The sequence below is a fragment of the Oryctolagus cuniculus genome, chromosome 11 (genome assembly GCF_051225735.1).
Source record: "Oryctolagus cuniculus isolate XC-2025 breed Fujian yellow rabbit chromosome 11, ASM5122573v1, whole genome shotgun sequence".
Lineage (NCBI taxonomy): Eukaryota > Metazoa > Chordata > Mammalia > Lagomorpha > Leporidae > Oryctolagus > Oryctolagus cuniculus.
This window is the reverse complement of record NC_142877.1, coordinates 416,850-442,951: the sequence shown is the minus strand read 5'-3', so window position 1 is coordinate 442,951 and position 26,102 is coordinate 416,850. Positions and strand designations below refer to the sequence as shown.

The 26,102-nt window shown below is 63.1% G+C and overlaps 1 protein-coding gene across 2 annotated transcripts; it reads right to left on the bottom strand.

Annotated features, from left to right (window-relative positions):
* Positions 1-102: 102 nt before the first annotated feature.
* GMEB2 (glucocorticoid modulatory element binding protein 2) lies at positions 103-26,102 on the bottom strand. 2 transcript variants are annotated; one of them, XM_051829106.3, is made up of 10 exons: positions 25,964-26,102; positions 22,540-22,727; positions 12,350-12,447; positions 11,692-11,819; positions 7,076-7,179; positions 5,133-5,290; positions 3,706-3,777; positions 3,366-3,503; positions 3,106-3,228; positions 103-2,611 (listed from the first exon to the last, which is right to left on the bottom strand). In XM_051829106.3, exons 2-10 carry the CDS (start codon positions 22,668-22,670, stop codon positions 1,971-1,973), a joined length of 1,593 nt encoding a protein of 530 aa, XP_051685066.1. In that variant the 5' UTR covers positions 22,671-22,727; positions 25,964-26,102; the 3' UTR covers positions 103-1,970. The 2 variants fall into 2 exon arrangements, with proteins under 2 accessions (XP_051685066.1, XP_051685065.3); XM_051829105.3 differs by lacking the exon at positions 25,964-26,102 and adding an exon at positions 22,823-25,725.

Here is a 26,102-nt window from a genome sequence, read left to right as displayed (position 1 = left end):
GCCCGGCCCTGGACCTCGCTGCCCTGGAGACGTGCGGGCACTGCCCACTGCGGGTTTTAGTCTGATGGATTCCCTTCACCACCAGTCATCATGAGCAGGAAGTTATGAAAAATGTGTTTATTTTAAATCAAAGTACCAAGCAGATACTTGCAAACACCGTACAGAGCAGAGCTCCCACGCCACGCCCAGGGTGCCCGTGACAGGCACGGACACACTCTCCCCTCTGTGCCAAGACCAAACCCAACCCCACGTCCTCAGAAAGCCAGGAACGGCGGCCAGGCAGGGGGTGGGGGCGCTGGCCACCCTAGCCTTCCTGTCTCTCCAGTCCCTCCTCCAGCAGGGGCTCCAAGCACCTGCCAGGAACGGCTCGCAGGCCGGGGACGCCCCACGTGGGTCGGCACTGCCCCTGAAGCTGCCTTGTGGCTGTTCTGTATGGCTCTGAGATGGACTTCATCTCTCAGTGGACAAAAGGGGCAAGGGCAGGAAGGAACCCAACCTTGCTCCTAAAAAGAAAGAAAACAGACCCTGGCCACGGCAGTCCGGCTGCAGGCTGCAGGCTGCAGGCCCCTGGCTCCCAGCTCGGACGCGGTTCACTGTGGTCTGAGCTGGGGGCAGGGACTGCCGGCAGTACCACCTGCCATTCACCGCCCTCTGGGTGCCCACAGGGCCACACGGCTGCATGTAACAGGACTCACAACTCGAGTAAAAACGAGTGTAAAAAAGGAGTATGCATACAAACAGGTAAACAGCACGCTGGGCCGGGCGGCTCCGGCCGCGCGAGCACTGACCTACCAGAGGGAAGGGGGGCAGGGCCTGCGGCCGGACTCCAGAACAGGGCGAGCACGCGGCGCGCAAGGTGCAAGCACGGCTGCTCAGCCAGGTCCCCTCAAGGCAGCAAAGTGGGGCTGCAGCCCCTAAGGAGAAACAGGGCCAGCGGGAGCGCCCAGGACACACCCTGAGCTCCTGCTCCTGGAAGCCTGGCCCCGGGGCTTGGGCCTGGAGGGCACCCCTGCCCAGCCTGGTCTTCCTCCTGAGTCCAAACCAGATCCACAAGCAGCCCAGGACAGCCCCTCAAGGCCAGGTCCCAGGAGCCCCCTCGCCAGCCCTGACCTGCTGTCCCCCCCACCCCGAGCAGCTCCCAAACCCCAGGGCTCCCTCAGGACAGGGAGCTGGGCAGGGCTCAGGGCACTGAGGGCTGCCCTCCAGAGCGGCTCCGTCCTCCTGACATGCCCCACCCAGAGCTCAGACTCCTGGGGGGCAGCTGCGGGCAGGGTGCCGCCCAGGCCGCCCTGCACCTGGACAAGTGCATGCATCGGCGCCGCAGGCCTCCTCCCAGAGCCAACTGGGGAAGCCGAGGCACTCGGCACTGTTTGGTTGAAAATGCTGTAAACCTGACTCTTTCTGGAAGCCTACTGAGCAGCTCCCTCAACGCCACCGCGGGACACGCGCGGCCTCGGTCCCCTGAGCACCCGGGCCTGCGCCCCAGCCCCAGCACACGCTCCCACGAGGGCGGAGAACGGGGCGCAGCCACACTAACCCTACAGAAAACTGTGGGAAGAAGCCAAATCCATAGGATCCATGGGTTTCCACACTTGGGTACGGTCCCCAAGACGTGTGTAGTAACGTCCCCCAGGCTCTGACCCCAGGGGCCGGGCGGGGGCGGGGGCGCAGGCACCAGGGCCGCACCAGCACCGGCTCCTGCTCGTCGTCCTCCAGCGGCTCCCAGGGAAGGCCCAGCGTGAGCAACAGGGGGACAGCACATTTCCCAAGAGCAGGGGGAGGGAGGTTCAGGTCTGGAGGCCCGCGGTCCCCGCTGCGCCGCCCCTGCCGCGCCGCCCCTGCCTCTTTGCTCTTCTCTGCCGCGTTCTGGCGATTTCTCTCTTTGGTTCAGCCCACGTGACCCACCGTCCGTCTGTGGCCTGAGGAGAGGCAGCCAGCTCTGTTGCCCAAGGGCCCCGCCCTCCCGCCGGCTACTTCTGCTCATGGTCCTCTGCCACAGCGGCCACCTCAATGGTAGCTGTGTGCTCCTCGGGCCCTGGGGCGGCCCCCGTGGGCACTGTCACGATCGTGCTGCCCCCAGGTGAGGCCTGGGCCACGTTCTGCAGGGTGGGGCCGAGGCCAGGCAGCGTGAGCAGCTGCAGCGGGCTGACCACCTTCAGCACCGTGCTGCCGTCCTGCATGGCCGCCGTGCTCAGCACGGTGAGGCTGGAGGCGTCCGGGTGGATCTCCACGGTGCTGGGGAAGGTGGGGCCCGAGGAGGCCAGGACCGTGTATCCGCCCAGGAGCGGGGAGGCTGGGGAGCTGGCAGGGGGCGCCTGGGAGGAGCCTTTGCCCAGGACAGCAGGCGGCAGGGTGGACACCACTTTGCCAAGCGGCACGCTGGTCAGCTGGGACACGGGCACGCCTGTGCCAAGTGCGATCTGTGCGGACTGAGTGAGCACCTGCGAGGCCATGGCGGCCGGGCCAGATGTGGCCCGTGCGAGCCGGGGCCGCTTCATGGGGGGCGGCAGGGACACGGGGGTCAGCGTCATGAGCACGTTGCTGAGGTGCTGCGACTTGTGCTTGAGCTCCCGGGCGCGGCGGCGGTGCTCGTCACACTGCTGCTCCAGGGCTGCAGAGGGGACAGGGACAGTGGTCACCACGGGCACAGGGACACGGGGTCACCACGGGCACAGGGACACGGGTCACCACGGGCACAGGGACACGGGGTCACCACGGGCACAGGGACACGGGTCACCACGGGCACAGGGACACGGGGTCACCACGGGCACAGGGACACGGGTCACCACGGGGACACGGGGTCACCACGGGCACAGGGACACGGGTCACCACGGGCACAGGGACAGGGGGTCACTATGGGCACAGGGACACGGGTCACCACGGGGACACGGGGTCACCACGGGCACAGGGACGTGCACCATCACCAGGCAGCTGTGAGCTGTGGCTGCCACGTGAGCTGCCCCCCCCCGACAAGCCGTGACCGTGCTGCGGCAGAGGTCACACAGGAGCGCCCACCCACCCGCCCCAGCCTGACTGCGGCGAGGGCGCCACGCGGGGGCTGCACGGGGCCAGGGCCGCTCTTCCCGCTCCCCCGACCGCGCGCACCTGCCAGGTCGCGGGCGTACTGCTCCCGGGAGCGGTCCATCTGGCACTTGTGGCTGGCCAGGACCTTCTTCACCAGGTCCAGCATGCCGAAGTTCTGCACGATGTTGTTGAGCAGCACGGCGTCTGCGAGGCAGCGCACGGTGAGGAGAGCCCCCGGCTGGCCCCCGGGCCGCGCCCCAGGCTGGGCCAGCTCCCCGGCTCTGGCTCAGCAGAAGCCTGAGGAGCTGGCCCGCAGCCGCGCCCCGGTGCAGGCCCCTCACCTCGGAGCTGCAGGGGGGGGTCCTGGACGCGCTGCTGCAGGCCCTTCATGGTCTCCACCAGCTCCTGGTGGAACTCCTGGATGACCTCGTCCAGCAGGCCCGCGTCCTTCAGCCCCCGCCAGAAGGCAAACGTGTCGTCTGGGGACAGGGCGGGGCACAGTGCGTCAGCGCACAGCCCGGCCACCGTGGGGCGCCTGCCGAGCCCGGTCACAGACAGAGCCTGACCACAGAGACGGCTTCCAGCCCACAGGGGCCACCTGGAACCTGGGAGCTCTGCGGGGGCTGTGGCAGGTGCTGGCCCGCTGCCCAGCCTCCACACTCAGCGCCCACAGGGCCGTACCTGCCATGGCCGTGGTCCAGTCCCCAGGGTCCTCACAGGTCTCTATGGTGATGGTAGCAGGGGAGCCGTTCACTGCAACCAAAACACAACGGCGGTGAGCGCTGCCCGAGGCCTCGTGGCCGCCGCCTGCTGACGCTCGCTCTGGATCCCCTCGCAGTGGGCGCGGAGCTCCCGAGGGTTCATGCGGTCTCCAAAGCACCCTCGGCCCAGGGCCTGTCGGGGCAGCTGTGTCAACGAGCCCTGTGGTTCGCCGTGGCCGCCTCTGACCCACGGTCCTCGTGACCCGACTGCTAATGGAGGTTCAGAGATGGCTCCGCAAACATGGGGCTCCTCCTGGGCCTGCCCCACCCCCACATCCTAAACCACCAGGAGAGCACGCACGGCCTGCTCTGCTCGTCCCTGGAGTCCACTTCCCGCCCGCCACGACACAGGAGCCTGCAGTTCCCGCGTGGCCAGGGTGGACGCTCTGGTGAGGGCCTCACACACTCATCTAGACACAAAGGGCAGACGTGGCGCGTGCTCTGCTGTTTCTCCACGTCCCGCTGGCCAACGCTGCTCCACACTCATCTGCATCGTCTGGCCTGACCCCCAGGCCTGCACCGACCACACGGGCCCAGAGCTCTCCGCGACCTCAGGCTGAAGGAAGAGCCAAACCCAGAAGCTGGCAGGCAGGGCCCAGGAGAGCCAGCCCCGTCGGTGCGCATGCGTCTGCGGCCACTCAGGGCCAGCCAGACGGGGCCTGAAGACCAGCCAGGAGGCCTGACCGCCTGTGGTGTGGAGCCATGAGAAGTCCGACAGTGGACGCCCTTGACCACTGACCACAATCAAGCCCGCTGGCCTGCATGTCCCTGGGTTTCTCAGGTGCCTGGAGTGGACACCAGGATGGATGGGGAAGAACCACAAGGCTCTGTCCCCACTAGGGACAGAGAAAAGCCTCACTATTGCCCCGCCTGGTGAGTGACAAGCACAGCCCTGACCACACAGCACAGACACCATGGAGTGACAGCTCGGGGACAGGGCCATCCCAATACCCCCAGGAACCCCAGGGCAATTAGGAACTGATGCCAGTTTTAACAAAGAATTTCTCCATTCAGGAAGCTCGAGAATGTGGACGCTTGTTCCATCTACAGCCATGGATGTCAACACAGACGCACACCCTGAGTGGCCACCGAGAGCCCACGTGGGCACATCGCAGGGCCCTGCACACACCAGGCAGCCTTGTGGGGAGGCTGAGGGGCAGGTTAGGGTCTTCCCCTCGTTATTCCTTACACCTTCTCGATGTGTGACTATTTTATAATAAACGCGGCTTTAAAACACAAGTCCCTCGACTTGACTCAGCTGGACGACACGGACACCTGGGAAGCTGCCCCGACCAGGACGGAGCAGGGGTCGGGGGTCGCGTGCCAGGGCAGGACCCACACACCTACCGTCAGCCGTGGCGGGCGTGAGCGGGATGTACTCAGCAGACGTGGGGCTGCTCAGGGACACGCGGGCCCCCGAGAGGTCGATCTTGGTGCTGCGACAGGTGTTGGAGCAGACTTTGTCGTGCTGGTAGAAGTCCAGCTCCCCCGAGTCCATGATCTTCCTGTGGCAGGACACAGGGACGGGGACCCAGGTGAGGTGGAGGCCCCAGACACCGCACCCAGCAACCCTGACCAGAGCTGGCCGCCAGGGCCAGGGCCAGCAGAGGGGCTCACTGGGGCCATCTCTCCCTGAACATAAAGCCCTGGGAACCCTCTGCAGATGGCTGACTGCAGGAAGGACGTAGACACGGCCAGTGGGCTGACCACAGTGACCAAGGGTAGCACGGCCCACCCACTTCGTGAGGAAGGTGAGAAACCATTTCCGGAAGAAGCCTTGTCCTCCTGTGGGCATGGACAGGGAAGGACCCTGAGCAAACCCAGAGACAGCTCCCGGCTGTGGCTCCTGCTGTCCTCAGCCCCGCTCCAGGGCCCCTCCCGCCTCTCCCCGAGCTCCTGGATTTAAGCTCAGCACCAATCTGCCAACCTGCTCTGAGCCAGGAACGGGGACGCGGCTGCGGCCTCGCGCGGCCTCCCGGCAGTGCCGGGCCACAGCGCTCCCACCAGCCACTCTGACAACACTAGGGCAGGCTTGGGGGGTTGGGCGGTGCATCTACCCAGGAACAAAGAGGCCAAGTCCATGCCACCTTCCCGGCCCCCAGACTGAGACTGCTCAGGGCTCAGAACGCGTGCCAGGACGGCCACTCAGCAGCCACGCGCTCTGCACACACAGCTCAGGGAAAAAGAAGGAAAAGGTCAGAATAAGAATCGCCTTGGGGGCCGGCGCCATGGCACACTTGGTTAATCCTCCGCCTGTGGTGCCGGCATCCCATATGGGCACCAGTTCAAGTCCCGGTTGCCCCTCTTCCAGTCCAGCTCTCTGCTGTGGCCCGGGAGGGCAGTGGAGGATGGCCCAGGTGTTTGGGCCCTGCACCCGCATGGGAGACCAGGAAGAAGCTCCTGGCTCCTGGCTTCGGATCAGCACAGCACCAGTCGTAGCGGCTATTTGGGGAGTGAACCAATGGAAAGACCTTTCTCTCTATCTCAGTGTCTATAACTCTACCTGTCAAATAAGTAAATAAATAAGAATCTTTTTTAAAAAAGAACAACCGTCTCGGGCACAGCCGGGTTTGCGCCAGCTCCACGCCCGAGCCCAGCCGCCTGCTGAAGCGCATCCTGGGTGGTGGCAGTGAGGACTCAGCCACTGGGGAACCCAGCCGGGTCTGGGCTCCCGACTGCAGCCTGGCTCGGCCGGTGGCTGTGGGCACCGGGGAGTGAGCTGGCTCACGGCAGAGTACTCTCTCTCTCACGGTCTATAACTCTACCTGTAAAAAAATCAAACAAGCGAAAAACCAAAAAACTATCCCCTTATCAAAAAAATGAGAAACAAAAAATAAAACCGAAAAATACAGCACCAGAAGCTATGCTCGCAGACCCTTAACTCCTGACACGAAAGAGCCCCAAGTGTCTCTGAGTGAAGAGCTGGGCTGACAACGGCTCCAGGAGCCCGCTCAGGCCTGGACGCGGGGCTGCGGGGCTGCGGGGCGTGCACTGGGAAGGCCGCTGCCCGGTGCAGACACCTGCAGCCCACACTGCAATACCCGGTTCAATCCCCAGTTCCTGCCAGTGTAGACCATGGGAGGCAGCAGGTGACAGCTCAAGTCGCTGGACCTCTGCCACCCACTCGGGACACCAGCCTTAGCCTGGCGCAGGCCCTGCCCCTGCGTGCACCCAGGGAGTGAAGCGGCAAGGAGAAACCCCCATCCGTCCCTGTCCCTGCTTCTCCAGCGAACACCACGGCGCGCCGTGCACTGTGCCGTGTGTGCCTGGAGCAGGCAGCCGCGGCCCACCTGAGCATGATGCCGTTCATGCGGATGGCCCTCTTCCAGTCCTTCAGCGTGGACTTGCCCGCCAGGTGCACAAACTCCTTTGGGCTGATCACGTGCTCGTCGTACTGTGGAGGGAAGCACAGCAGTGCAGGGCAGGCTGCGGCGGAGCCTCGGCTCACCCCACCCCGCCTGATGCCACGTGGTGTTCATGGCAGGGAAGAGGACCACAGCGTGGCTGGAGGACCTGCCTGCCCAAGCCACAGGCTCTGGGCTTGTCAGCTGCCCGCCGCGGGGCCTCTAAGCACCTGGGAAGGAAAACTGCCCACTCCACCTCGCTAAGCAAGCAATGCTGGGACTGAGCAGAGAACGTGAACCTGTGGAGGCGGGCGTGCTCGCGACAGCCGCCTCTGCGCCCTGCACACGGCACCCCAGGCCTCGGCAGTGGGGTCACAGCTGGGGTGACCACCTGGGGCAACCACCTGGGGCAACTCCTGGGGAGCACTGTCAGGGGCCATGGTCTCCCCGTTTCCTGTAAAGGGCGTCCCTTTACATGGTCTCCGTTTCCTGTGGAGGGGTCGTGGTCTCTGTGGCTCCTGTGGAGGGGGCGTGGTCTCCCTGTTTCCTGTGGGGGGGACATGGTCTCCCCATTTCCTGTGGTGGGGCGTGGTCTCCCGTTTCCTGTGGAGGGGGTGTGGTCTCCGTGGCTCCTGTGGAAGGGGTGTGGTCTCCCCATTTCCTGTGGAGGGGGCGTGGTCTCCCTGTTTCCTGTGGAGGGGGTGTGGTCTCCGTGGCTCCTGTGGAAGGGGTGTGGTCTTCCTGTTTCCTGTGGAGGGGGCGTGGTCTCCCCATTTCCTGTGGAGGGGGTGTGGTCTCCGTGGCTCCTGTGGAAGGGGTGTGGTCTTCCTGTTTCCTGTGGAGGGGGTGTGGTCTCCGTGGCTCCTGTGGAAGGGGTGTGGTCTCCCCATTTCCTGTGGTGGGGCGTGGTCTCCCGTTTCCTGTGGAGGGGGTCTGGTCTCCGTGGCTCCTGTGGAAGGGGCGTGGTCTCCCGTTTCCTGTGGAGGGGATGTGGTCTCCCCGTTTCTTGTGGAAGGGGTGTGGTCTCCCTGTTTCCTGTGGAGGGGGTGTGGTCTCCGTGGCTCCTGTGGTGGGGTGTGGTCTCCCCGTTTCCTGTGGAGGGGGTGTGGTCTCCCCGTTTCCTGTGGAGGGATGTGGTCTCCCTGTTTCCTGTGGAGGAGGCGTGGTCTCCCGTTTCCTGTGGAGGGATGTGGTCTCCCCGTTTCCTGTGGAGGGATGTGGTCTCCCCGTTTCCTGTGGAAGGGGTCTGGTCTCCCCGTTTCCTGTGGAGGAGGCGTGGTCTCCCCGTTTCCTGTGGAGGGGGTGTGGTCTCCCCGTTTCCTGTGGAGGAGACGTTGTCTCTCCTGGTTTTCGAAGCAGTGGCATTACACAGAGAGAGGGACAGAGAGATCTTCCGTCAATCTGGTTTGCTCCTCAAATGGTTGTGACAACCAGGCTGAGCTGATCTGAAGCCAGGAGCCAGGAGCTTCTTCTGGGTCTCCCATGTGGGTGCAGGGGCCCAAGGACTTGGGCCGTCTTCCACTGCCTTCCCATGAGCATTAGCAGGGAGCTGGATCTGAAGTGGAGCAGCCAGGATGTCCATCTGGACACCAGCACCCCCGGTGGTGGCCCTGCCCACCACGCCACATTGCTGGCCCGTGCTGGCCATTTCACCTCGTGGGTTGGGACAGCTGCATCCCCCAACAGGCCTGTGTTCAACTCCCAGGCTCCGCTCCCACCTGCAGCCCCTGCAATGCAGACCACAGGAGGCAGCAGTGACAGCTCAGGCACTGGGGCCCCTGCCACTCTCATGGAGAACCAGGACTGCGCTCCTGGATCCCAGCTTCGGTCCAGCCCAGCCCCAGTGGCTGCAGTCATCTGGGCAGTGAATCCACGGAGCGGTCTACCTGTCTGCCTCGCACATAAAAAAAATTTTAAAGGTTTATTTTATTTATTTGAAAGGCCTTACAGAGATGGAGGAAAGGGGAGAAGAAGAGGAGATGGAGGGGAAAGGGGGAGACAGAGAGAGAGGTCTTCCATCCTCTGGTTTACTCTCCAAATGGCTACAACAGCCAGAGCTGGCTGCACTGAGCCAGGAGCCAGGAGCTCCATCTGTGTCTCCACGCTGGGGCAGGGCCCGAGCACTCAGCATCCCCCCTGCCTTCCCGGCCGTCAGTGGGAGGACTGGAAGTGGGAGCTGAACTGGAAGTGTGGAAGTGGAGCGGCTGGGGCTTGAACAAGTGCTCATTGGGAAGCCAGCATCGATGTGGCAGGTCAACCCACCAGCCACAACACTGGCTCCTCAGATAAGTTTCTTTCAAAAAGAGTATCAGAACAGACATGTGGCATGGCGAGCTAAGCTGCCACGTGGGACATCCCCACTCCAAACTGAAGTGCCTGGTTGGGGTCCCAGCTACTCCACTTCCGATCCAGCTTCTTGCTAATGCTCACCCTGGGAGGCAGCAGGTGATGGCTCAAGTACTTGGGTCCCTGCCACCCCTGGGGGAGGCCTGATGGGGTTCTGTGCTCTCGGCTTTGGCTTGGTCCAACCCTGGACTTTTGGGGATTTGGGAGTGAACTGGTGCATGGAAGAGCTCTACCTGTTTCAATCTCTCTGTTGTCTTTCAAATAAAATTAAAATTTAATTTTAAAAAGGAAAAATGGGGCCAGTGCTGTGGTGTAGTAGGCTAAGCCTCTGCCTACAGTGCCGGCAGCCCATATGGGCGCCGGTTCAAGTCCTGGCTGCTCCACTTCCGACCCAGTTCCCTGCTGTGGCCTGGGAAAGCAGCGGAAGATGGCCCAAGTCCTTGGGCTCCTGCACTCGGTGGGAGACCTGGAAGAAGCTCCCGGCTTCAGATCGGCTCAGCTCCGCCTGCTGTGGTCATCTGGGGGTGAACCAGCAGGTGGAAGCTCTCTCTGACTCTCTGTGACTCTACCTCTCAAATAAGTGAATCTGCAAAAAAGAAAAAACGTGGGCATCCTTCAGCAACGACGGGGGAGACAACGCCCGCGTCCAGCCCAGCCTTCAGAACGACTTGCTGTGCGGTCATCCCCTCGCGGCACAGGGAGGACCGAGCTCCGCACTCCGGCGTCCACAGGGGCTCAGGGACGCATGGGCTGCTGGCCTGCTCCAGGGCCGTCTGTCCGGTGCAGCCGTTTCAGGCTCTCTGTCCCTGCTGCTCTAGGATTTCACCGATGCCATCGACAGCAAACTTCATTTGGCTTCTGACTTCCAACTGGACACCACTCCTGATTCCCCAGGAGGACAAGGCACGGCTAAGCAGCCCTCACACCTCCTCGTCTTCCCAGACCCAGCAGCAGCTCTGCCTGCCCTCCTGCCCTGGGCCCCACCAGACACGTGGTCACCCCTGAGCTGCCTGGCCGAGGGGCCTTCGGGCCCAGGAGCACCTTGAGCTACCTAAGAACGAGCTTCTTATGCCTGAGAACAGTTCACCGTCACCTAAGCCCGGTCAAGGACGGCCGCAGCCCACTCCTTCTGGTGCCGGACCTGGTCCACGAGAGGGGCTCCTGGCACTAGAGCGGCTGGCTGGACACTGCAGCATGCGCGCGGGCATCAGGTCTTCAGTGAGCAGGGGCAGGCGACGCACTGGACAGGAGCACCACAGGAGCTCCCATCGGAGTTCTCAGCAGGGCCCCGTGATTTAGGAGCCAGACCCCAGCAACCACGGGCGCAGCCGGCCTCTCCCTGCACGGAGCGCACACGGCCGTCTTTGTCTCTGCGGGCTGCGATGCGTGACGCTCGTCCTTTCGTCCGTGCTGAGCTGCACTGGCCAGGTCTCTGGCGGGGCGGCTGCTCTCAGCCCCTTCTGTCCTCGTGGCTCAGACGTGTCAGACCTCCTCTCACCTCGGGGCTGTTTTCCAGCTAAGTCCTTTAGTCCCAGCCTGCTGGTGCCCACCTCGCCCTGGCTGTGTCACCACGCTTCCCCCTTGCTCAGGCCTCGGCCTGGACACAAATCACATGTCAGCATGTCGCCGTCTGCGCCCCAAGGTTCCTGCGGCCTGACTTGCTGTCCACCATGGCTGTCCGTCTGCCGAGAGCTGTTCCTGCCCTTGGAATGTCGTGGAAACCGCCTGGACCTTGAGATGGACTCAGAGGCTGCTCACGCCGTGCTGGGCTGCCGGCAGTGAGCCCTTCCAGGGGCCGCGGTGAGGCTGCTGCACGTGACCAGTAGCCCCCAGGAGTGCCACCTTCAGCGGGATGGTCCCACCCTGGGGGCCCTGGATCCCAGCCCTGCAAGGCAGGAAACACCCACACCTCCCACAGTGGGCAGGCCACAGTGTAAAAGCTCCCAGTCCTACCCTCACTGGGGCCTTCCTTGGGCCTCAGGACGCTGCCTCGGGCGTCCGCTGAAGGAGGCACTGTCAGCTGTTTCCACGTGGCGGGGCCCGGGTCCCTTTCCTTGTCTCACGCCCTGCCACTGACCACATTCTTAAACCACTCTGGTCACCCCCTGGCCGGACGTCGCAGCCCCAGCAGGCAGAGCTGCTTCTCGGCACCCCAGCTTCACCATGGTCAGAGCTCCTCGTCCCCCGAGGCCTGCCCCCACCTGCCCGCCCCTTACCTGGACACACTTAACGTTGATGCCAGGACACACGAACTTCCTCCAGATGAGGTTGGCCCTGCTGTCCCCGCAGGTGATGGGGTACACGATCTCAGCCTCCAGGTTCTCCCCCTCTTCGGCCATCTTCACTTCTCACCAGCGCAGTGACAGCGAGATGCAGACAGAACGTCAGTTACAACTCTGTAATGCCTCGGGCACACGGCTGCCAACCCGAGGGCGCCTGACACGAGGGTGGGCAGGGGACCTGCTCCCCTTCTGGGCCACAGTTCAGGTAAACACACGGGGAGACCTGATGGGCGACGGTCACCACAGCTCAGCGGCACAGTGGAGACCAATTCACACTTCACGTGGAAGAAAAGCCAGGGGAAGTTAAGGTTTTAGAAAGATTCTAGGGTCTTAATCTAAATGCGTGTTGTATAAAACTTCCCCACCACACACCAACGGTTGTAATAAATACTGATGGGCAAAGCCACAGGTGCAGAACCGGTGAGGAGGAAAAACCCAAAGGAGGAGGCGCTGCCAGGTTCAGGTTCCAGAGGCAGAGCTGTTGTTGGAGCTGTCACAGGGGGACCCCTGGCAGGGCCTGGTGGGCACACCGCTCGGGAACTTAATCATGGTGGCAGGCCCGTCTCGCCCGGCCCGGCCGCAGGCTTCCTACCTAACACGGCTTCCTTGAGCTGCGAGGAGGCTGTGAAGGCAGCAGCGGCCGCGGCGGCGGCATTCTCCGTCTCCATGTTATCTTCCGCCAGGTCCCCCCTGGAATGTGCGAGAAACACAGAAGAGCATTAGAATCTCCGAGGACGAGAGCTGAGGCCCCGCCCAGCCCCATGGAGCTGGCAGGTTCCGAACCCACCCAGGAGCCGCAGGGGCCGCAGGGGCCGGCTGGCGCAGCGTGAGGCTGCCCTCCTGAGCGCCCACCTTCCACTCTGCTCGCTCACGGCTGTGGCTCCCGCGCTGGAACAGCGCATGCAAGGGAGGGCAGCGGGAATTCCACACCTCCACTCCTTCAGTAATACCGTCTATTTCCACGACAATGACTGTGTGTTCACAGAAACAGTCAGAATACACGAAACTTTAGAAAAAAAAATTCCCATAGTCTAACATCATCTTACACCAAAATAAATTATTAAAAAAATCAAAATGTAAAGATAAAACGTGACACCAAAAAAGTGTGAAAGAATTTTCAAAAAGTGGTTTCAGGGACCCGTGCTGCAGTGGGTTAAGACGCGGCCTGTGATGTCAGAATCCCATATGGGCACTGGTTCCAGCCCCAGCTGCTCGGCTTCCAGTCCAGCTCCCTGACAAGACATCTAGGAAACAGCAGCAGATGGCCAAGTGCTCGGGCCCTGCACTGCCATGCAACTGCTGAACGAGCCCCTGGCTGTGGAACCTGGCTCAGTCCTAGCCACTGCTGTCATCTGGGGAAGAAACCAGCAGATGGAAGATCTTTAAAAAAAAAGTTCCAAGGTGGTAAAGTGGTTTTTTTAAATAAATAAGAAAGATGATTTGCTCTAAGAAAATACAAACCTCCAGGATGAGGGGAAAACAATATGAACCTTTTTAGAAAAAGATTCACTTGGCCGGCGCCGCGGCTCACTAGGCTAATCCCCCGCCTGCAACGCCAGCACCCTGGGTTCTAGTCCCGGTCGGGGCGCCGGATTCTGTCCCGGTTGCTCCTCTTCCAGTCCAGCTCTCTGCTGTGGCCCAGGAGTGCAGTGGGGGATGGCCCAAGTGCTTGGGCCCTGCACCCGCACGGGAGACCAGGAGGAAGCACCTGGCTCCTGGCTTCGGATCGGTGCAACGCCGGCTGTAGTGGCCATTTGGGGGGTGAATCAATGGATGGAAGACCTTTCTCTCTGTCTCTCTCACTGACTAACTCTGCCTGTCCAAACAAACAAACAAAAAAAAAGATTCACCTATTTGAAATAGAGTTACAGAGACAGAGAGAGAATCTTCCTGTAACTGGTTCACTCCCCAAATGGCCGCAAATGGTCCTGCCCGGTGCCCGGCACCCACAGGGCTCCCACATGTGCCTGCCGCTGGGAACCGCTGGAAGCAGGAAACCTGTTTTACCTCTGGACCTGAGAGGGGCGGCTTGGCGCTTGGGGAGGTCTGAGAGGGGCCCAGTGCACCCCCGGTGTGCTCACCCCAGGAAGGCACCTGCCGCATTCCCCTCCTCCCATCAGGCTCCAGGCCTCATCAACAGCACAGCATCAGCATCCTCACCAGAGGCCTGTGGGGCCTGGGGACCCAGGCAGGGGCGGCGGGAGCCCGTGACGGCACCTGCTCTGGAGAAGCCAGCCCTGGGAAGCTGATTCTCTGCATGCTGGGGCCAGGGCCGGGCGGCTGGTGCAGGGCTGAGCGCGGGGCCTGGAGCTCTCCCGAGTTTCCTCCCACCGCAGGGCTAAAGGCAGGGAAACCCTTTGGACCTTTAAGCAGCAGAGGGACCTGGTCAGATTTGTGTTTTATTCCAGGAGAGTGGAAGACGGATTCCAGGGGCGGGAAACTGAGCCGGGAAAGCAGGGGCAGGTGCAGGTGTGGACCTCAGCAGCAGAGGGCCACCCTGCAGACTCGCTGGCCTGGGAGAGGGGAGCAGAGCAGCACAGGGGCCAGTGAATCGGGGTGACTGTGGGATACTCACTGGCACCCAGTTTGGAGGTTTGGCGGAGGCACAGCCAGCACACAGACGTGACTGGACCCCGTGGCCAGCTCATGGAGGTGACAGGAACCCACTGTTCTCTTGTACTTCCTCTGGTCACTGCCCCAACTAAGTCTGCTGTTTCTGCACTCATGACAGACCAAACCACTGCCCACGTCCACTCTCAGGTCTAGCCCTGTGCGAGGTCCATGTTGCTGTGAGCATCAGCCTGCCCTCCTGGGAGAGGAAACAGCTCTGCACGCCTGGCAGGGGCAGGCCGAGCCCAGCAGGGAGCCGGCGGGAAGGCAGGGATCCCGGGAAAGGCAGGCATCGGCCATGCGAGATGTCTCGAGCCCCAGGAGGCCTCCAGAGACAGGGAGTCCACAGTGACAAAGACAGCGTGGGCAGTGACACACGGCCGCAAACACCCGGAGTGCCAGAGCCTCCTGGGAAGGATCACGGGCACTGGGGCTGCGGACAGGAGAGGCAGTGGACAAAGGGGCCTGGTCAGAGGGGTCGGGAGAGGACGGTGGCCATGGGGACTGCAAAGGCAGTGCTCAGGCCCCCTCTCAGCCTCCGGCACCTGCACGTCTCACAGCAGGCCTTCGGCGGCAAGCTCTGCGGGGCCTGCCCTTGGAGGGCCTCACTGCCACAGCTCAGAGGGCAGGCCCCAAGCAGCACGCGCAGAGCCAGGACTCCTGCCCGTCCCCGGGCGGCACGCGCAGAGCCAGGAGGACTCCTGCCCGTCCCCGGGCGGCACGCGCAGAGCCAGGAGGACTCCTGCCCATTCCCGGGCGGCACGCGCAGAGCCAGGAGGACTCCTGCCCATTCCCGGGCGGCACGCGCAGAGCCAGGAGGACTCCTGCCCATTCCCGGGCGGCACGCGCAGAGCCAGGAGGACTCCTGCCCCTCCCCGGGCGGCACGCGCAGAGCCAGGACTCCTGCCCGTCCCCGGGCGGCACGCGCAGAGCCAGGACTCCTGCCCATCCCCAGGCACCTGAACATGCAGCCCCAGTCTCTAACCTTTATTCCACTTAAGCTGAGTCCAAAAGAGGCCTAAAAATGCAAGCCTGGGGCCAGCGCTGTGGCAGGTAAAGCCCCCACCTGCAGTGCCGGCATACCATATGGGCGCCAGTTCGAGTCCGGCAGTTCCACTTCTGATCCAGCTCTCTGCTATGGCCTGGAAAAGCAGTGGAGGATGGTCCAAGTCCTTGGGCCCCTGCACCCACGTGGGAGACCCGGAAGAAGCTCCAGGCTCCCGGCTTTGGATTGGCCCAGCTCTGGCAGTTGCAGCCATCTGGGGAGTGAACCAGCAGATGGAAGACCTCCGTCTCTCTCTCTCTCTCTCTCTCTCTGCCTCTGCCTGTCTGCCTTTCAGATAATAAATAAATCTTTTTTTTTTTTAAAATGCAAACACGGAGTCAGGCTTCGGGCAATTCTTCTACAAGGGACAAAACAAAGTGTGGCCGTGCGCACAACTCTGTCCCTCCAGCTAGAACCGAGGGGCAGAGCAGCAACACGGGCACCACCATGAGATGGCCACAGACAGGGTCTGGGAGGAAGGAGTCACAGGCGACCAGGCAAAGCCCACCCCAGGTCAGGAGCAAGTATGGGGCCAGCGTCCTTGAGAAGTTGGCCTAAGGCCACTGGAGGCTGCACAGGCCAGGACAGGGCTCCCCCCCCGCGCTTCTCCACACTGACCACCGCGCAGCCTGCCCATAGCACCTGCAGTCAGAGATCCTCTGCAAGACGACACCCACGCGACTCCCAGCTCTTGGGCGAGCTAATTAATTGGCATTCGCAGTTGGAAAATGTCCACTTCAATTAAAGCAAATGTTTGCATGCATTCTTGCTGTGGCCCCACCTGGGACCAGCATGAGGGGCACTCCCACGCCCACCGGGTCAACAGCCAGAAGAGCAGCACAGCCCACAGAGCAATTCACTAGCTCCTCCCCCAAACTTTTTAAAAACACAGCAGGAGTAAATCTCAAGTCAACCTCAGACCCCTCCGGGTACACCTGCTGCAGGACCACACTCTGCACCTCCATGGCTGGGTGACTTCCCGCCCCCGCTCGACTCTGGCCTGTCCACCAGCTGGAACTTCTGTCCTGTAGGTGTCCTGGGGGCTGGCCACCTGTGGGGAGCTCCAGGTGCTAACAACCCAGGACAGAGAGAGCTCCAGACCCTGGGGAGGTCCAGCAGCTAGGCCCCTACCAATTATTCATCACAAGAAATGATGCACAAGTTTGTCCTGGTCTGATTCCTGGGCGATCTAGGCTTGGGGTGTGGTCCAGGTCTGGGTGTGGGGTGTGGTCCGGGTGCAGGGTATGGTGGGGTGTGGTCTGGGTCCAGGGTGTGGTCTGGGTCTGGGTGTGGGGTGTGGTCCGGGTGCAGGGTGTGGTGGGGTGTGGTCTGGAGTTTGGGGTATGGTCTGGGTCTGGGTGTAGTCCAGGTCTGGGTCTGGGTGTGGGTGGGGTCTGGGTCCAGGGTATGGTGTGGTGTGGTGTGGGTCTTGGGTGTGGGGTATGGTCCAGGTCCAGGGTATGATGTGGTGTGGTCCGGGCCTGGGGTGGGGTCCGGATCTGGGGTGTGGTCTGGAGTTTGGGGTGTGGTCCGAGTCTGGGTGTGAGGTGGGGTGTAGTCTGGGTCCAGGGTGTGGTGTGGTATGGTCTGGGGTGGGGTCTGGGTCTTGGGTGTGGTCTTGATCTGGGGTATGGTCTGAGTCTGGGTGTGGTCTGGGTCCAGGGTGTGGTCTGGAGTTTGGGGTGTGGTCTAGGTCTGGGTGTGGGGTATAGTCTGGGTCCAGGGTGTGGTATGGTATGGTCTGGGGTGCAGTCTGGGTGTCAGGTGGGGTGTGGTCTGGGTCCAGGGTGTGGTCTGGGTCTGGGTGTGGGGTGGGGTGTAGTCTGGATCTGGGGTGTGGTCCAGGTCTGGGTCTGAGGTCTGGTGTGGGGTGGGTTATGGTGTCGTCTGGGGTATGGGGTGGGGTCTGGCCTGGGTCTGGGGTGGATGTGGTCTGCGGTGGGGTCCAGGTCCAAGGTGTGGTCTGGGGTCTGGTCCGGGTCCAGGGTGTGGTCTGGGGTCTGGTCTAGGTCTGGAGTGGGTGTGATCTGGCGTCTGGGGTCTGGTCTGGGGTGGGTGTGGTCCAGGTCTGGGTCCAGGGTGTGGTCTGGGGTGGGTGTGCTCTGGGGTGGGCTCAGGGTCTGGGTGTGGTGTGGTCTGGTCTGGGTGTGCTCTAGGTCTGGGTCCAGGGTGTGGTCGGGTGTGGTCTGGGTCCCAGGCTGTCTGTTGTGCAGTGAAAGACGGATGCGAGACTGCCAGCGTCGGTGCTGACATCATAAACCTGAGAGGTGTGACTCTGCCTCTGGGACTGGGAGAAGGCAGAAGCTGAGGTGGGGGCTGGGACGGGCAGGGAACAGCTACAGGGGCTGGGGAGGGGCCGCAGGGCCACGTTAGTCAGAGCTGGCAGGACTGCGCCCCGATAACGGGTGGCGGTCCCGGCAGCCTCAGCAGGGTGCAGGGTGCCAGGCGGCTCCCTGGGCGCTGATGACAGAACTCTCCTTGGCTTCTCGGTTGGCAGAGAAATGGCTCAGGGTGCAGGCAAACCAAGGGCGTGGCTCTGAGAGCCCCTGCTCAAACTGCGCCACGATTTAGGCGGCGGGGAAAGCAGCGAGGGCTGCCTGAGGGCCACGTTGTGGCTGAGCGGGGCCGCGCCGTGCCCACCCGCCCTGCACGCCTCGCACGCTGCACAGCTCGCTCTCGGGGCTCTGAAGCCTCCTCTGTACCAGACCAGGGGGCCCAGGCAGCCCCGGCCCGAGGCTGCAGCCAGCTGGGAGGGAGACAGGGTTGGGGGAGGCTGTCCGTGCCGGAGGGCAGGGTGGGGGTGCAGGGGTGACCAGCACCGCTGGGCCCTCTCCTCTCCAGGGGCACAGTGTCAGCTCCACCTGAATTGTGGGCTCTGCTGTGGGCTTCACGTGGTCAGGGGGGCCCCTAGAGTCGCGACTGGACACCATGGGACACAAGCAGAGGAGGCACATCACAGGAAAGGATCCGGGCTCCCACTGGCCGAGGTGCGCCGTCCCTGGGAACCACTGCCCACCTCCAGAAACATGCCCAAGGTCCCTAGGCCAGCAGGATCAGCAGAACCAGCGGCCAACGGACAGATGGTGAGAATTCCATAGTCTCATCCGCTGCGCTGTGAGGGGCTCCTCGTGCGGCGGAGGGAGCGGACAGCATCGGGTGCAGCAAGCAGGGGAGGCGCCGGGGCTTCCTCCTCCTCTCCCTGCTCTCAACGCACGACAAACTCTCAGCACAGAAAAACAACTCACGCGCGGTTCACGGCAAAGCCAAGAGCCACGAGCCGTGTTCTTAATAACGATGAGAGGTGCACAGATTCGGGAGGGCTCTGGGACGTCACTGCCGCCAGCTGGCCAGAGGCTAGGGACAGCTCAGAGCTACAGCCGAGACAACAGTGTGGGGGAGGGGAGGCATGTCCAGGAGATTCCTGTGACTTTTCAATAAAAACATACGCAATGTTGAAACAACACATTTCAAAGGTGGCCTGAGAGGGCCTGTGCAGGTCTGAAACCTGGGAGGTCTGGGTGGAAGAGGAGGGGGCACCCCAGCCTCAGGCTCACGGCTGCTGGAAGCGCCCCCTTGAGAAAGCTGTCCAGAGAACCCAACAGATGGACAGGTACGAGAGTGGACCCCTGCAGAGCAGCCAGCCCCTCCTTGCAAGCCAGCTTGAGGCAGAGGCTGCATGAAGACCACCGGGCCCACGGATCTGGGCTTGGACAGTTCAGACAGGAAGGAGTTTAAGGGTGAGCTGAAATCAAGAAGGGATGGAAATTTATCAGTAAGAGATCAGCTGAACCAGAATCCCACAGCAGTGGCACGTGTGGCCACTCCCACAGTCCACGTCCACGTCCCAGGGACACAGCCAAGCCACAAGTGCTTTCTACACGTGCACGCCGTCTACCAGTGAAGAGGCTTACAGAAGGAAGTGTGTGGGCTGGCGCTGTGGCACCGCAGGTTAGGCTGCCGCCTGCAGTGCTGGCATCCACAGCAGAGTGCCAGCTCGAGTCCTGGCTGCTCCACTTCCCATCCAGCTCCCTGCTAAGGCTCCTGGGAAAGCAGATGTTGGCCCAATACAAGGGCACCTGCCACCCCGTGGGAGACCCAAGTGCAGCTCCTGCTTCCTGGCTTCAGCCTGGCCCAGCCTGTCTGCTGCAGCCATGTGCAGAGTGAACCGACAGAAGGAAGGTCTGTTTGTCCCTTGTTTCCTCTGTTGCTCTGCAGCTCAAATAAATAAATCTTTAAAAAATAAAAGGAAAGGGGCTGTGCTGTGGTGTAGCAGGTAAAGCCCCTCCTGCCATGCCGGCATCCCACATGCCACCGGTTCCTGCAGGCCTGGGAAAACCAGCAGATGGCCTGAGTGACGGAGACCCTGCTACCAAGTGGGAGGCCTGGGTGAAGTACAGCTCCTGGCTCCTAGCTCCTGCCGGGCCTGGCCCAGCCCTAGCAGCCATCTGGGGAATGAACCAGCGGATGGAAGATCGATCTCTTTCTCTCTCTCTTTCAGATAAATACGTAAATCTTAAAAATAAAAATACATTTTAGAAAGGACAGGAGAATCTGCGTTCAGAGACCCAGCAGCAGCAGGGACATCATGGCCCGGAGCGCGAGCGCTCTGCACACGCCCAGTCTTCACCCCGAGGCTCTGTGTTTGCTCATCAGTGCCTTCTACATTTCCACCAGACACATTTTAGAGTAATCGGTGAATTACTTTCGTGGCACACCAAACACACACATCTAAGTCCACCCTTCACGAACTTCCACAAGAACCACTCACGGGGCCTTTTTTTTTTTTTTTTTTTTTTAAGATTTTAGGGGCTGGCATCATGGTGTAGCAGCTAAAGCTGCCCCCACGAAGCCACCATCCCATACAGGCGCTGGTTCGTGTCCTGGCTGCTCCTCTTCCAACTCAGATCCCTGCTAATGAAACTGGGAAAGCAGCAGAAGACGCCCCAGCGCTGGGGCCCCTGCACCCGCGTGGCTCCTGGCCTCTGCCTGGCCCAGCCCTGAACCAGCAAATGGAAGATCTCCCTCTCTGCTTCTCCCCTAATCTGCCTCTCATGTGAGTAAAAAATAATTAGAAATATTTGAAGAGTTAGAGAGGGAGGGAGAGACACAGACAGACAGAAAGCTCTTCTGCTGCTTTCCCAGGCACACCAGCAGGGAGCTGAGTCGGAACTGAAGCAGCCGGGTTTCAAACCGGTGCCACAGGCAGCTTTACCTGCTGTGCCACGACACCTGCCCCTGAAGGGGACGACCTTTAAACATGTAAACACGCAGTGCAAGACCAGCACGTCTTCCCAGTAGCCAGGCTTTCAACGCTGGGCAGTGCAGGGCAGAGAGGGAGGCACCGGCTTGATTTATACCCAAGTTCCCGAATCCAGGGCCCTGCCACTGCAAGCGGGGACGAGGGGGAACAAAAGGAAGCCTCAGCTGCAAGCCAGGAAGTGAGCCCCACACCTGCCCACACAGAAGGCAGCAACCCAGCCCCACGGGGCAGGAGACCCTTGGAGGCCCAGGCAGGGCAAGTGTCCTACGGGAGCCCTGGCCTGAACCACACTGAAGGCCTGACCCCAAAGTGATTGTAACTGGAGACATCCTTGTTCTGTTTTTCGAGAGGGAGAGAGACAGAGAGCTCCCATCTGCTCACAAGGGTCCTGGGCAGCACAGGGCTGAAGCTGGGGACCTCACTGGCACCCGTGGGTGCACACCAGCAGGAAGCTGGAATCAGAAGTAGAGCCAGACTCAGACACCTGACGCAGGACGTGGACGCCTGCCCCTGGAGAGGGGCTCAGCAGGGCGACCAGGGTGCACAAAGCTCCTCCTCCACCCTCCCTCGCTGACACACAAGGGCGGGGGGAGAAGTTGGCCCCCTCCCCCACCAACCCTGACCCTGTCAGATGTGATCTGGGCCTGCAGCCTCGAGAACTGTGAGAGAACAAGGAGCACTGCCGACCACCCAGCCTGCGGCGCCGTGAGGGCCCGAGCCCGCCGACCGCCCAGCCTGCGGTGCAGTGAGGGCCCGAGCCCGCCGACCGCCCAGCCTGCGGCGCCGTGAGGGCCCGAGCCCGCCAACCGCCCAGCCTGCGGCGCCGTGAGGGCCGGAACCCGCTGACATAGGCCACGGAGACACGGAGACTGCAGCATCAGGTTCCCTCACCCACAGTGACGGCCACGGTGCTCGGTCTCTGCGGGGAGGTCTCCAACATGCAGACCCCCCCGCCCCCAGGAGCTGCATAGGGGCACGGGATGCAAAACTGACCCTGGGCTATCAGGCCTTTCTGACCAAGGGTCACTCCTGCCACACTGCACGGTCAGCCCTCGTGAGCTCTGTATCCTCACAGCGTGTCAGGTGACGCAGACTCCCCTCCCCTCCCCCCCAGTGTGTACGAACACGAGCCCGCGTCCCGCAGGGCACAGCCGCGTCCTGTCACTGAGAGAGAGCACCTGAGACGCATACAAGGTGCCGACAGAGGCTCCAGGGTCCTGCTTTCCTGCAGACACGGTCGTGGCCGTGACACCACGCAAGTCAGACGAGGAAGCCCCAGAGCCGGGCCCATGTGCTCGCGGGACACGGAGAGGCTGGAAGCTGCCGGGCGAGGGAACAGAGCGGAGCCCAGGACGAGGCCCGGCCGCCAGCGCCTCTGGCCACACAGACCCCAGCTGTCAGCCTCGGGGCTGGCCCCAGCCTAGGACCTTCCTCTCCGAAGTTCTCCAAAAGCGAGACCCTCCCAGGCTCAGCAGCACCGTGAAAAGCTGCCGGAGGACGGCGGCCCGCCCTGGCACGCGGCAGGGAAACGGCTCAGCCCCTCCCGGCAGCGCCCCCTGCCGGCGCCTGCCCGAGAAATGAGGAAGACAAGTCTCCGGAGGAATGGCAGGAAAAGTCCATGTCTGACAAAACGTCACGGAGCGCGCACTGCGTGTCAGACGGAAACCCTGCGGCCACGCGGACACGGGAACAGCCGAGCAGGGTCCTCCCTCATGCTGAGCCCACGCTCAGTCGCTGAAAGAAACCACACAGCCTGCCCTTAGGCCCACCATGCCCCAGGCCGAGCAGCCCCCCCGCCCGCCGCCCCCCCCCCCCCCCCCCCGTGAGCAGGGGTGCGGCCCTCGGCAGGCCGCGGCGCAGTTCTCACCCGTGAGGGGCCAAGTTGGTCGTCACCAGCACGGTCTTGACCTCCTCCACACCGCTGCCGTCGACCGCGGTGTCGGGCGTGGTCACGACCACCACCTCCTCCATGTGGACGCTCACGTCCGGGGTGGCCATGGCACAGCCGCAGCGGAACCCCGAGGCCAGCAGGTCACTCCTCCAGGGCCCCAAGTCCTGGGGGAGACAAAGCAGGGCAGGTCATGGGGCGGCCGCCAGCGGCACCGCAGGGCCCCGGCCAAGCGCGCCATGGAGAAGCTCCAAAGACCCACCTGCACATCCCAGCCTGCCACGCTGACGTCAGGCGGCAGCCCCCAGTGCACGAGCGGAACCAAGCGCTGCTCGCTCCAGGGAGCTGAGGACAGGACGGGCGGGAAGCAGGACATGGAGGTCAGCTTCCCGTCCCCCTTCCTCTCCGTAATCCTGGCGAGAACTCAGAACCGGGTGCTGGGCACCCACAGGGCCCTAAGAAGCCCTCTCCCCGGTGGGAAACCCACGCACAAGAGGGGAGGGCGAGAGGGAGGGCAATGCCCTGTGCTTGCTGGCTCTGCCCTCAGGCGGCCCAAGAGCCTGCTGCACCCACACCACGGAGCAGGTGCTGGCCCAGGGTTACAACTGACACTACGCCCCACAGGCGGGGGCCTGGGCCTGGGTCCCGGCTCTGCTTCCACCCGGCTTCCTGCTGATGGCTTGGGAGGCAGCCGGTGAGCGTGTAGTGCCTGGGCCCCTGCACCCACGTGGGAGACCTGGGTGATGCTCCTGGCTTCAGCCTGGCCCAGTCTGGCTTTCACAGACATTTGGGCAGTGAGCCAGTAGACGGAAGATCTCTTTCTCTGTCTCTACCTCTCTCTGCCACTGTCAGATAAATCTACCAGAACAAAACAAAAAAGCAGGCAAAGAACTTAAGAGCAGACATTTCTGCAAAGCATGTGACCAGCCAGGGCTCAGGAAAGCGTCCAGACGCCCCTCGCACCACCAGCAACTGCCACGGCGGGCGTGGAGAAGTCGTGGGCAGGAAGGGAAACAGGGAGCAGCGCTGTGGCAGGGCTTAACCACGCCTGCGCCGCCGGCATCCCACATGGGCACCGATGCAAGTCCCCGCTGCTTCTCCACTTCCCACCCAGCTCCCTGATAATGGCCTGGGAACACAGTGGAAGATGGTCTGAGTACTTGGGTCCCTGCATCCACCTGGGAGACCCAGAAGCAGCTCCTGGCTCCTGCTTGGCCCAGCCCCGGCTGTTGTGGCCATCTGGGGAGTGAACCAGCAGATAAAAGACCCCTCCCTCTGCCTTTCAAATAAACAAATCTTAAAAAAAAAAAAAAAAAAAGATACCCCGGTGAAGTCCCTAAAACAATGGCATTCAGACAAAGCAGCAGAGGAGCGGGGGGGGGGGGGGGGGGGGGCCTGTCCGGGGCAGGCAGGAGGTTCTGCACACAGTGTGATGATTCCACAACACTGAGAATGCGCTCACTGCTGTGCACTCAGATGGTTCTCCCACAATGAAAACGTGCTAGTGCTACTACAGCACAACCAGGCGTTCATCAGACCAGACGTTACAGGCCGCAGAGCCGAAAACCAAAACTGGCTACAAGAGAAACTTTAAAAAGATTTGTTCATTTTATTTGAAAGGCAGAGTTACAGAGGGAAGAGCTGGCTCACTCCCCAGCAGGAGCTGGGCCAGACCGAAGCCAGGAGCCCAGTTTCTCCCGGGTCTCCCCCAGCGGTGCAGGGGCCCGAGCACTTGGGCTGCCCTCTGCTGCCCTCGGCCACAGCAGGGAGCTGGATCCCAGTGCAGCAGCTGGAATTGAACGGGCACCCATATGGGATGCTGGTGCTGCAGGCCCAGAACTTATCACCATGGTTAATACGCAAACGCCGTCACCAGTGCCAAGTGCTGTACCCACTCAAAGCGTCCAAGGGCAGGACCAGCGTCCCTGCACAGCCGGCATGCCACGGTCACGGGTCAGGAGGGAAGCCCACCTGGGGAGGCACCCACTCCCCAGCCAGGCCTCCACACTGAGCTGAGTCCAGCTCACCAGCCAGCCCCAGCGCGAGGCAGCACCTGGACACTGAGTGTCAGGGAGAGAAGGGGCCCTCAGTCACCTGCAGACCCCCGGGCAGGGTCTCCAGACCGCTCAGGGTGAGGCGCGGGGCTGCCCCGGCCAGAGCCAGGGGCCCCACACCAGTCTCCTGCTGGAGAGCTGGGAGCCACTGGCCAGACCCTGGTCCTGCGAGGCCGGAGCTGGGGCCTGTGCCCCCAACACGGAGGCCATGGCAGGCGGGGCCGAGGAGCCAAAGGCACTCACACCCTGCTCCTGCCGCACGGGATGTGAAGCGAGGGGTGGCCAGTCCCCTAAAACCAGGAAATGTCCTCCAAAAACCCCAGCCCCTCGCGCCCAGCACCCGGCAGGACGGGGCCGGCCCCTCCCTCCGGGCCCACGAGGGTCTCAAGGGCTCTGCGGAGGCTTCGGCCAGAGCTGCCCCGAGCCCCAGGCTGACTCCACCTGAAAGGCGGACACAGCGTGTCCCATCCACTGGCCATCCCCTAAATGCTCTCAACAGCCAGCAGCCCCAGCTGGGTCTCCCCGTGGCCGGCAGGAAGCAGAGCCAGCACCCAGACACAGGGCCGCCGGCCGCCTGGGGTTTTCTGCACCGGACAAACTTTGGCGTTCGGGGCTTAGGCGTCCAAAGAGCGAGCTTCACGCAACCCGGATCGGGGCTCAGCGGGCTCCCCCCGGCCACGGCCGCGACCCACTCGTTCCAGAGCCCAAGCCCGCCCACGGAACCCAGGCTCCCCCAGCGGCCAGTCCGCGGGCCTCCGGCCGACTCTGAGGCGGAATCCGCAAAACCAAGACTAAGGTGTGCGCGCGCAGGGCGTGAGGCCTGGCAGCCCATCCTCCTCCGATAAACCCGCAGGGGACGGCGCAGCACGGCTCCGACCCCTGCGGCGTCCCACGAACACGCAGCAAGCCCCGGCCTGTCCCGACCGCGGGGACCGCAGCGGCCCCGTTCCGGCCCGGGCACGCACGGCCTCCCGCGCGGCTCCGGGCCGGGCGGGCCGGAGAGGCAGCCGCGCCCCCCGAGAAACGCCTGGCGGCCCGGCCCGGGGCTGCGCCGAGGCCCGAGCGCGGCGCCCGCCACCAGGCCTCCCCGCCCGCCAACATGGAGGCCGGAAGCGCCGCCGCCCTCGCGCCGCCGCCTCCGCCCGCGCCCTCGCGCGCCCGCCCGCCCGCCCGCCTGACGCCGCCGCCGCGCCGCGCCGACGCCGCCGCCCGCGCCGCCGCCCCTCCCCCGGCTCCCCTCCCCCCGCCGTAACGTCCTGACGCTCCGCAGGGACCCCTGACTGGACGGCGCGCGCGAGCGGAGCGAGAGGCCTCGCCGCGGGGGGCCGCGGGCGCGCCGCGCCGCTTACCTGGGGCCGCGCCGGGCCTGCTCGGGCGCCCGGCGGGGGCGGGGGCGGCGGCGGCGGCGGCGGCAGCGGCGGCGGAGGCGGCGGCCGCGGGCTTCGCTCCTTGTTGGGGATTCGGCGGCGACGGCGGCGGCGGCGCGGG